General features: G+C 45.0%; 1 protein-coding gene and 1 non-coding gene across 9 annotated transcripts in view; both read right to left on the reverse strand.

The window, feature by feature from the left end:
- LOC142467291 (zinc finger protein 717-like) overlaps positions 1-5,586 on the reverse strand; it is a 31,068-nt gene extending 25,482 nt beyond the window's left edge. Inside the window, exons 1-2 of one of the 8 annotated variants that reach the window (XM_075572777.1) lie at positions 5,369-5,586; positions 3,736-3,823 (exon numbers count right to left, since the gene is read on the reverse strand). In XM_075572777.1, the coding sequence (XP_075428892.1) occupies positions 3,736-3,759 (24 nt within the window). In that variant the 5' untranslated portion in view covers positions 3,760-3,823; positions 5,369-5,586. Of the gene's footprint in view, positions 1-1,457; positions 1,958-3,735; positions 3,824-4,642; positions 4,664-5,057; positions 5,080-5,123; positions 5,264-5,309 lie in introns of those variants that run through there. The other 7 variants (XM_075572778.1, XM_075572775.1, XM_075572782.1 and 4 more) reach the window with 7 other exon arrangements.
- Positions 5,587-6,656: 1,070 nt separating this feature from the next.
- TRNAG-UCC (transfer RNA glycine (anticodon UCC)) lies at positions 6,657-6,728 on the reverse strand. Its single transcript has one exon. It is a non-coding gene; the product is annotated as a tRNA-Gly (tRNA).
- Between the last annotated feature and the right edge of the window lie 4,759 nt (positions 6,729-11,487).

The raw sequence follows: 11,487 nt of genomic DNA on the forward strand, positions 1-11,487 counted from the left end.
GTGAATACCTTCAAATTAAAGCTGATAGACTGCACTTTAAGCCCATATTCATTATTTAACTGTAACTTGAATTTATTTTGGTACACAGTCGAAATAACAAAACTTGTATCAGTGTCCAATTATTTCCAGACCTAACTGTATCTGATCTCAGATGCGTTATTAGAGAGGGTTGGGGTTCCTCAGAATTTCACAATATAGTTATAAGGTTCCTTAACCAAAAAAGTTGTGTGTGCTGAGCACGTGCATTGTAAGTGAAACTTCTTTGCGTTTTGTCACTGTTTTGTGACAGACATTTTATTTGTGATGGTGATTAATTAAATTAAAGAGATGTTAGAGTATAATGTATGTTATTTATTTTGGTGTCGAACTTTCCATACAGACTATAATTGGCTTATGTTAACTAAAGTAACATACATATACATACAAACAAAAATCATAACAATGTGAGTGACAAAGCGCAAAGAATTTTGACTTATATCGCAAGTACCGTTTTTTTTTTTTTTAATCATTACAGTTACTATATTATATTAATCTACTTACAATTTATGTTATACGTTTACACATCTTGCTTATTTTCCACTTCTGGTTTTTAATGATAAATGATAGGTTAGTAAAATGTTTGCTTTTTGTACTTCTATATTTATACTCACTGGGAATTCCTTTAATAACAGTGTTCCTTTTGTTTGTTTGTGTATACACAGACCACGGGGGAGGGGGTGGTGTGTGTGGTCTGTCAACGGCCGCCTTCGCATGACATCCCTTCCGTTTACTGCCGTTTCTGCGCATGCGCACTCTTACAGCATATGCTACTGTGCATGTGCACCCAACACCAGCCCATTATGTCACTTCTGTGACGGATTTTCATCCCCATGAAGGAGATTTTACCCATCAAAATTCAGTTTGTGCCACCAAAGAAGTTTCACTTCGAAAAGGTTGTAAACCACTGGGTTAGGAACTTTAAATATTAGACGGCAACAACATAAAATCATTTGATGCCAGAGGTGGAAAGAAAGCACACTGCTTGCAACCTCCTCTGGCACCGAAATTTTGTGCTAACAAAATATTTGCTCTGTCTGATTAACCTAACGGTGTATGGTTCATTTTGGTCGTACGAAGAACTACACCGTAAAGCAGCAATCTCTCCAAAATGACGGTTGAATTATTTTTTTTACCTTAAAAAAGGTACAAGGGTCCCGCAGAGCTCGCAGCGCTCACAAATAGAAAGAGTCATGATAATTACTACTTCGTCATTCCGGTGACAATGTTTGGAGTGTTTTTGTAATTATAGACCAGTGACAATATTGAGTTTGTGGTTAATGCGGGACCCATTGGAGCTAAAGGAAAGACCAAGCTCCCTCCCCCCCCACCCCCCACACACACGCAAAAATAAAATTATTTTCACACCCAACTGCACCTAACCCTCAATATCTTTTTTTGTTTTGTTTTTTTAACCTTACCTGAACCAGGGACTCGCAACCAACTTCTGGGCACGACCCGGTTCCGAGAAATGTGTTGTTTTTTTGTATGGTTTTGAGACACACACCAAAAAAAACCTACAAATATGGCGGTGAATCACAAATAGAATGTGATCTCCCAATGCCGTCGCAGCTTTCTATTGGCTGCCGGAACAAGCCCTGACCGCTTGGCTATTATATTTTGTGTTTGTTGTGGAAACCAGGGTTTTTTTGAGGCCGGGGTATCCCCTGGTTAGGTAATAAAAAAATACATCTACACATATGTGCTGACGAAACGTCTTGGGACACGGATGCTAAGACGTATTACGACATCACGAGCAGCTAGTGTATTGAGACACTTGCGCAACTTAAAGTGGTTAAGTTGATACAATTGGACAACTTTGTTGCTACTTTGTTTCCTGGATGGTTCCAAGGCTAGGACTCCCTTTCGTCATCATGGACTCCGGATGCGGAATGATTGTCCTCTGCTATGGAGCATAAGAAGTCCCAGATGAGTACCACCTGAGATAATATATATCTCTCAAGGCGCATGTTCTACCTACACGTGAGAGTGCCATTTTTACCTTCTATTTTTGATAATAAATGTCAACACAGATTTATGCTATGTGGATATATATGTGGATATATATATATATATATGGAGATATATATATATATATATATATATATATATATATATATATATATATATATATATATATATATATATATATATGCGCAAATACAACTGTATGCTCATCTGCATGTCTTAGGCAGGTCTGCAACCCCGCCTTTCCCCATTGTCACCCAGCATACAGCACTTCCACTGCAGCAAGGGATTCTGGGAAATGACATGCAAATGAGCACACAGTGTAACTTTTTGCCTCAATGACCATTTTTAACATGGTTCCCTATAGGCTTAAGCTTGCTGCATGGTCACAGCTTTGAGCACAGCCAGGGTTAAGGTGCTTACTATATATATATATATATATATATATATATATATATATATATATATATATATATATTAATAGTAAAGCGCTGTATACTCTGTGGGCGCTCTACAAATTTATATTTACATACACACTCATACATCACTTACATTCAGGGACCATTTAACACCAAGTCATAAACAGCATATCGCACAGGGGGAGGAGATAAGCTTCAATCACAGATCACATTCCAGTAGGCACTGTTTTAACGGAAAAAACTTTTTTGGCTTCATTCATTGTAACACCGCCGGAAGAGGAGATCAGTGTATCTCGAAAGCTCGCACAAATAAAAGCATTTTGTTAGCCACAGAACGGTATCGTCTATTCATTTTTTATTATTAAGCTCGGCTAACATGGTACAGATACACACACACACTAAAAAGATCACATTCACATGTCTTAGGCAGGTCTGCAACCCTGTCTTTCACCATTATCACCCAGCATACAGCACTTCCACACATTGTGTGCTCATTTGCATGTCATTTCCCAGAATCCCTTGATGCAGTGGAAGCGTTGTATGCTGGGTGATAATGGCGAAAGGCTGGTTTGCAGACCTGCCTAAGACATGTGAATGTGATCACAAGTGATCTTTTTATTTGCTATATGCAAACGGTGAAGGTCTCTTGTTGCCTTTTTCACCCACCATAACTTAAAATGTCCCGTTTTCTGGGACCGAAACGTTGGAATTTCTGTGCCTTGTTTCGAATACACTATTTCTACTGCAAGACTGAGTGCTGTCTCCTAATTTCATGGGATCTACACGTTATCGTTCATTTACTTATATTAAAGAGAGAGGCAGACGGAGAGGCAGACGGAGAGGCAGACGGAGAGGCAGACGGAGAGGCAGACGGAGAGGCAGACGGAGAGGCAGACGGAGAGGCAGACGGAGAGGCAGACGGAGAGGCAGACGGAGAGGCAGACGGAGAGGCAGACGGAGAGGCAGACGGAGAGGCAGACGGAGAGGCAGACGGAGAGGCAGACGGAGAGGCAGACGGAGAGGCAGACGGAGAGGCAGACGGAATCCACTCCAGCAGGAGCAGACACAAGACAGCACTCAAAGGTAAGAAAACTTATTCAAAAATAAACATAGCACAAAAATGACCAATGTTTCGGTCCTCGTGGGACATACATACACACACCCTTAAGCAGCACAATTGCTGCTCTAAACCGTATCACTCAGCACGCGAACATTTAGATGTCCTAATGATGTTATTGAAGATTAAAACTGCACAGGACAGTAGTGCTGTATTTACATATTTCTATACTGTAAGTAAACTGATTTTTCTTACCCGCAGAGACATCTCTTTAGACATTTCTTGCCACTTTTTTGTATGAAAGCTGGATACAGAGAACCAACCAAATTCTCTCTGTGAAATTCTGAAATCACAAGAAGAAAAATCATAAACCACTTCAAAGGCTGAATATCTAAAATTGCACCAGAAAAAAAAAAAAAAAAAAAAAAGGTTTACGGCAGTTACCAAGTAATAATACAAAACGTCTTAATGAACACAATGCTATTTTAGTATCCCAAGTAGTGTGGTCCCAGTGACGCGGAGTAGTGGATTATAGAGGTCCGATCAGAAACGCTTGGAAATAAACTCTACAGAATGATCCATTTGTAACATTATTCAGTATAGCAGACTGAGAAATCGTTAGGAAAATAATTGAATTCCCTAAAAAGATTTAATGGCCCTTAAACTTTCACGTATTTGCTGGGTAAAAATGAATGTATTTTTAATCTTATTTGGTCCTTATTATTAGTGCCCAAGCACGGATAACATTGAGTTTTATAGCCAGCACCGCTTACCCATTTTCAATGCCAGAGGGAACTTCACAGGAATTAAAAGTAAGCAGACATTTACCTACATGACAGACATGTTTAACAAACTTTCTTGTCATTTCTTTGCACAAGTAATAATGACTGTACTTGTGTCTAGACGTGCTAAATCAACCCCTTTTTAAGGCTTTATATCCCTTGTGTTCTAGCTTAGGTTAAATAAATAATAATAAAAAAACACTCAGGTTAGATCCCAATACATGTCTACAAACATATCACGGCATATTATAACTACAACACAAATAAAAACATCTCCCCTGTATATCAGAGGGCAATATCTTAGTACACAACTAGCCAATACACACGCCTATCTAGATTTTAGCCACTTTTTGAGCTAATGGTATTGTCAGGTTCATTACCTGTTTCAGGTAACCCTTCCTGTAAGGTTTCTAAATCTCTGTAATCAACACTATTTTTACTAATAAAATTGCACATATGAGGTATAAAGTGCAGTAACCTTTGTGCCTATTGCAACATGCAGTCATGTGACATGGAACTAGGGGGGGTCAGCCTGGAACTAGGGAGGGGGTCAGTCTGGAACTAGGGAGGGGGTCAGTCTGGAACTAGGGGGGCAGCCTGGAACTAGGGGGGGAGCCTGGAACTAGGGGGGGGGCAGCCTGGAACTAGGGGGGGGGGCAGCCTGGAACTAGGGGGGGGGGCAGGGCAGCCTGGAACTAGGGGGGGGGGGGGCAGGGCAGCCTGGAACTAGGGGGGGGCAGGGCAGCCTGGAACTACGGGGGGGGGGGGCAGGGCAGTCTGGAACTAGCCACCCACCAGGTTTTTGACATGATGGTAATTTATGTATGTTACTGATTTCGTATATGCAGCACCCCAACCCACAGCACAGTTCTTGTTCTCCTGCATGCAGCTGACATGTCTGCTCCTCTCTTCCCACAGGAGAAGTGGCTGAATCCGGCCCTTGTTTTACCATGCCAGCGTCACCTGGTGCCGGTGGGCTTTCCATGCAGCAGGGTCAGAGCATGTTTCTGCGGGGAGAGGAGGAGGGGGGTGGGGGCGTGTGGATACCTGGGCTGGATGGGGCAGATCCTGGGGTTGCAGAATCCTTTGCCAGGGGACTTTATTACCTTTCTTCCCAAAATGTGCTCTACAGTCTCAGGGGCCCCAGAGAGAGAGGTGAGGAAGGCACTCTCTGATCCGTGTGTTAGGTCAGATGGCTTCCTGGTAGAGGAGTAGTAATGAGATTATATACATTAGGACATGGCAGCGGCGGCCATCCCTGCCCCGCTCCCCTGCGCATGACGCACGAGATATCCGCCTTTGTCCTGCTGCGGTGCCGCACGGCATTGTGGGTATGTCAGGCTCACTCACGCTGATTGCTTGTGGCTGTAGTTACAGTTGCGCTGCCGCACAGCATTGTGGGCATGTTAGTTAAAGTTGCAGTCCTCAGCCGCACACTGCGCTGAGAGCATGCGCACGCGGGCGTGTCACACACATGTTAACCCCTCAGCCCCTGAACTGAAATGTTTCATATGTCACTCGGCAAAGCTGGCAGAATTATATACATGTGTTTCATGTGGTTTTTGGTGAGGGTACCTGGTACTCCCTATAGTGTAGAGGTGAATGGGTTGCACGGTGTACCTATGTGAATGCATTGCTCTGAAGGGAAGGGGGGTGGTACACGTACACACATGTGCATGGATTTATTTTTAATTTTTGGCAGAAAAATATTTTTGAGTACACAGTAGTGCATAGGTGTACATAGTAGTACATAGGTGGACATAGTAGTACATAGGTGGACATAGTAGTACATAGGTGGACATAGATGTACATAGTTGTCGTTTATTGTGTTGGACAAATGCTTCAAACATAATATTTCCAGTTCTCATGTGTGATACTGAAATAATACAGTGTGCCAACAGTGAGGACTTCCTATCAGTAGCACTATCACTTTCGGTGCCGGCTTAGAGATCAACTGTCTCTGTGGCGCAATTGGTTAGCGCGTTCGGCTGTTAACCGAAAGGTTGGTGGTTCAAGCCCACCCAGGGACGAGATGATTTTTTTTTTTTATAATCAACTTTTGATTTTCTTCGACATTGTACACTTTAACTATAATGTTTAGTAATAGGATAACTATACTATCACTTGCATTGTAAAAAAAAAATAAGCAACCCATCCTTTGTTGATACTTTTGGAAGGTATGCTCTTTAATATAATTCTGATAAAACACTGTACATCTTCAAATTAATATCGGATTTACTATCTATTCTCCACGTTACTTTTTCTATATATTACTAATGAATTCATTTGTACAAAATCTTTTCTTGTCTTCCTATTTGTTCTAGTGTATGGACAAACGAGAACTGTAATATATTATACTTATTAATTGACTTATGTGTAGAAGAAAAAATAAGTTGCGTTGGCCGGGAATCGAACCCGGGTCAACTGCTTGGAAGGCAGCTATGCTCACCACTATACCACCAACGCAGATGAGTAGTTTCTTCAGATAAGATTGCTTATCTGTGTTTCTTCTGCTGATTGTTTCTTGCAAGAGTATGTACTGTAATTACTGTACCAGAAATGTTTTCACGTTAGTGACTACTGCTGGATCATACTCAGACATATGTTTACGAATTGAAATAGCATAAAACACACCAGTATACTTGCAAACATTACTTTTTTTTATTTATTTTTTAACTCAGCCCCTTTAGTGCAAGTCACAAATAATGTTCTGCAAAGCAATGTGATGCTATGTAATGCATTTCTTACCTCTCACAGGTATGTAAAAACCGTACCAAGAATTCAGTATTATGTTTTCATGTTGGTGTCTACTGCTGGATCATGGCCCAGCGTAGGTTTAGGGCCCCAAGAATGTTCAAACAATGGATTCATCTTCCCTGATCAGCTTGATGGCTGTTCCATCGGTGCCACCACACCGATCCGCGTGGTTACAATGAACCTAATTGCAGATTGACAAACTGTCTCTGACCTTGTCCAGTGGCATCTCTTACGGGCAGGGTCCCGTTAAATGGCGTCGCATTGCCATGACAACGTGACGTCGACTGATTTGATCAATAGTATTAGACAAATTACTAATGTTGACACTCACACTCTGCTAGTTACACTAGATGTTTCTAGCGTATACACCAACATCCCCCATGATCTTGGCCAAGCAGGAATCAGGGTGCATATCTTAACAGATACTTGTTATGCGATTTGGGAGAAGAAACATTTTTTGCATATCCTGTATGGGTTTACTGTAAAACCTTGATGCGGAGATCTCATATAATGTCATGTTCCGACTGCGTGCCCGTGACAGTCCTAGATTAGTTTCCTTGACTGTCTCCCTTTCTGAAAAGTAATTCATTTGAACTACTCCACTTTCCAGGCTTTGGGACTACTTAAGCCACGCACTGTCTTTCCTTCCATGCTCCTGAAACAGGTATATTTGCAGGTAACAGATCAGGTACACACCGGGTTCCCAGCAGCGGAGGATCAGGCCTCCTGTGAGCCACGGTTAAAGCACCACACACTCAGTAGCCGCCACATTTCCCATAGGGTGGGGAAAACAGTGCTACATATATTTCATCAAATGTCCATGTATGGTCTCTATTACATAGGTAAAAGCTCAACAATGTTGTAAAAGCTCAACAATGTTCAAAGAATGCATTCATTTCCATATGTTAAGCATTGAGTAACCCTATGGATACTGAAGAACTGAAATTTCAACCAGTGGCACGCCACTTTGGCGAGAGGGAACATAGTTTATCGGTTTACCCTATCAGCTCTTCTGCTAGACAAACATTACCCAGCAAACGCATAGATCGTGGGGAAAGGGTTTTTTCTTTCCCTGTGCAGCTCTTTCCAACTTTGTAATAATTGACTTGTCAGTTTGTTTCCCTTTTGTATTATTCTCAATCAGTCATATTATATGGACTCGCTGCTTGTGGTGGATAAAGAATCCCAAGTGAGTTTATTCCATGTTGTTCATATTTTGACTCTGTCTGCAAGCAAAGGATGTTTCATCTACCGGTCACCGGCAGGTGTCATTAATATTCCTTACTATTTCTTGTGGGATTATTTCCAACCGGGCTGCATCCTTTGGGACATCTCAGTATATTAGCAATATAGGGTTGTCTTCCATATATACCTACAATTTTTTCTTACTACGTATTGTCTTGAGAGCACCACACATTTTTCTACTCTGTTGCCCACTAGTATGAAGTGGCATACCCGAGGCTAGGCAGAACTCCTTCCCTGTGCACTGTACTCGGTGACTGTTCTGGCAAGTGCTCTGTGGTGCGTTTTATGTGGGTGCTAGCCAGTGTACCGGGCATCTCCCTAAGTACGGGCGTCCCTACTTTTGGCCACTCATAGTGCGGGCCCTGGGCCATGGTCCCTGGACACGTTAGCAGGCTAACCCCCCCAGTTGCCTCAAACTATCTGCCTCAAGGGACTAGAACAGCTATAGCTATGCACCCATCTTACGCCACCCTCTTAGGGTACCCAGGGCGTACTGTGCGGGAGCGGAGGTCCACACTCCCCTGACTACCCCCGGTATGGCAGGCCCTACTTTCTTTAACACTTGCGCGGAGAGTGCACATCACTCTTCCCGCTCTGCTTCGCTGTAAGCCTGTCCTGTTCTGGATCTCAGCAGCTCGCCTCCAAATGTAACCCATATTTCCCCCCCCCCCCCCCCCAGACACATATGCTATATCTAGGGTGTGTGAGGGCTGGCTACACGTGCTTGAGTGGTGCGTACCTGCCGGTAACAAGAGGGCCTGAGCTTCCCGCGATGATGTTGGGGACACAGGACCAGGCTTCTGGGGTAGTTGCCTCATTCTTTAGTGGTGGTGCAGCGCCTCCATCCTCTATACCTTCCCAGGGATATGGGGTAGGACCCGTATAGAAGAAATAACCCTGGTCCCAGGGTGGATGCTCCAGAATTACACACAGTCTCTAGTAAAATCAGCAATGTCTCTTTATTGTCTCTAGCTCGCACATAGCAGCCTTGGCAGCACACAGCAGCAGCAGCACACAAGGCACTCCAAAGGTGTACCGGCCTTCTCCTCTCCTCTCCTTTCCTCCGCGGTTGCACTCCGACAGGATGGTCTGTGAGGGGCCTCAATACCCCCAATGCCCACCTCAGAGGGTATCCTCTGGGTGGGGAGAGATCTTTCCCATCACCCCCTCATCAGGGTGAGGGGCATTGGTCCACTGGAGCTCTGCTCACTCTCCAACTAATAGGCCAGAGTTCTCTCTCTCCTGCTCCCAGGACAGAGCTCGACCTACTCCTCTCCTCCAACTCCCAGGACAGACTCGAACTCCAGCTCGAACTAGACTGTCACACAGGAACTGGCTGCTAAATAGAGTCAGCCCCACCTCTCATGATGTCAGCAGAACCTCCCCTCTGTCTCATGCCTGCAGCAGAGTCAGGGGCCTGCATCTATCACTCAAGGCAGGGCGTGAAGGGGGAAAACCCATGATTACTACTGGCGCCTGCCCTTAACAGGACTTACCACAGTAGGAGAAACATATATATAGCCCGTGCTGTATACAGGGGGCTACATATACATATGATGTTTCATCTCTTCGTTACATTACTGAAACATGGTGGGATGAAACACATGACTGGACAGTTAATTTAGAGGGTTATACTCTTTTTCGGAAGGATCGAACAAATAGAAGGGGAGGTGGAGTATATTTATATGTTAAACCGGATCTAAAACCTATTATAAAGGGATGATGTCTATGAAGGGAATGATGAAAATGTAGAGACCTTGTGGATAGAAATTAGCAGTGGAGGTCAAAGTATAAAGAAAATATTTGTGGGAATATGCTATAAACTCTCAAATATCTGTGAGATTGAGGAAGCTAAAATACTTTTGCAAATGGAGAAGGCATCAAAACTGGGTCATGTTTGCATAATGGGGGATTTTAATTATCCAGACATAGACTGGGGCAATGAGATTAGCTAGGGTGACCACCCGTCCCCCTTTTGCCGGGACAGTCCCGGTTTTTCGAGAGCTGTCCCGGTTTCCTGTGTGTCCCGGAAATGTCCCGGTTTTTCCTCAATGTGTTCCCGTTTTTTTTTATTGTCGCCTGCGGTGCGCGAGTAAGCTCCGGTGCGTGAGTCTGCGGCGGCGCGGAGGAGGAGACTGCAGCAGCCTGGCTGGTAAGTATTTTTTTTTTTAATGCCAGGGGTTGGGGTTGGGCTTGTGTAGAAACTGGGTCTTGCTGATTGGAGGATGCGGCCCGGCATTGTACAAAGTCCCGGCCCCCCCGCCATTTTCCTACCTTGGCCAATCCCCTGCGTCCCGGCATTAAGCCCCGGCAGCGGAGGCAGTGAGGAGGAGAACCCGAGGACCCGAGGATGCGGCAGCCCGGCTGGTGAGTACTTTCAGATGCCAGGGGGTTGGGTTTCTTACTTGAATATGTCGGACTCCTGGGGATTGGTGGATGATGCATGGGGCGGGGCTTTGGCTCTTCCCTGCTTTCCCCCCCACCTGCCCCCCCCCTTCCTCCCCCCGAGCCCACTCACAGCCGCTCGTGGCACTTCCTGTGCCTGCTGCTAGTGAGCGCGTGACACAGACTCTTCCTGCTCCTCTACTGGTGGCTACACAGTGTCCCCCCTTCTGCCCCGGGTCCCCGTGGCTGCCCGCCCGCCCGGGGTGATAGTAGGTAGGTGCGGGGGTGCGGCTGCCAGGGGGGGAGGGGGTTGCTTCCTGTCCTGGTACTCCCTTCCCCCGTCCCCTTGGTGTGGGAGATGAGCGCGGGGGCGGGTAGTGGTGATGCACTGCTGGCTGGTCGGATCGCCGGCCTTTTCCCCCCCCTCCCGCCCCCAGTCACTTACATCCGGCGCTGCATCTCTTGCTCCACTGTGTGTGTGTGTGTGTGTATGTGTGCATCAGTGTGTGTATATATCTGTGTCTGAGTGTGTGTGTGTGTGTCTGTGTCTGAGTCAGTGAGTGTCTGTGTCTGAGTCAGTGAGTGTGTGTGTCTGTGTCAGTGAGTGTGTGTGTCTGTGTAAGTGAGTGTGTGTGTCTGTGTCAGTGAGTATGTGTGTCTGTGTCAGTGAGTGTGTGTGTCTGTGTCAGTGAGTGTGTGTGTCTGTGTCAGTGAGTGTGTGTGTCTGTGTCAGTGAGTGTGTGTGTCTGTGAGTGTGTGTCTGTCTGAGTGTGTGTCTGTCTGAGTGTGTGTCTGTCTGAGTGTGTGTCTGTCTGAGTGTGTGTGTGGTCAGTGTGTG

The sequence above is a fragment of the Ascaphus truei genome, chromosome 16, assembly GCF_040206685.1.
Source record: "Ascaphus truei isolate aAscTru1 chromosome 16, aAscTru1.hap1, whole genome shotgun sequence".
In the NCBI taxonomy this organism is placed as follows: domain Eukaryota; kingdom Metazoa; phylum Chordata; class Amphibia; order Anura; family Ascaphidae; genus Ascaphus; species Ascaphus truei.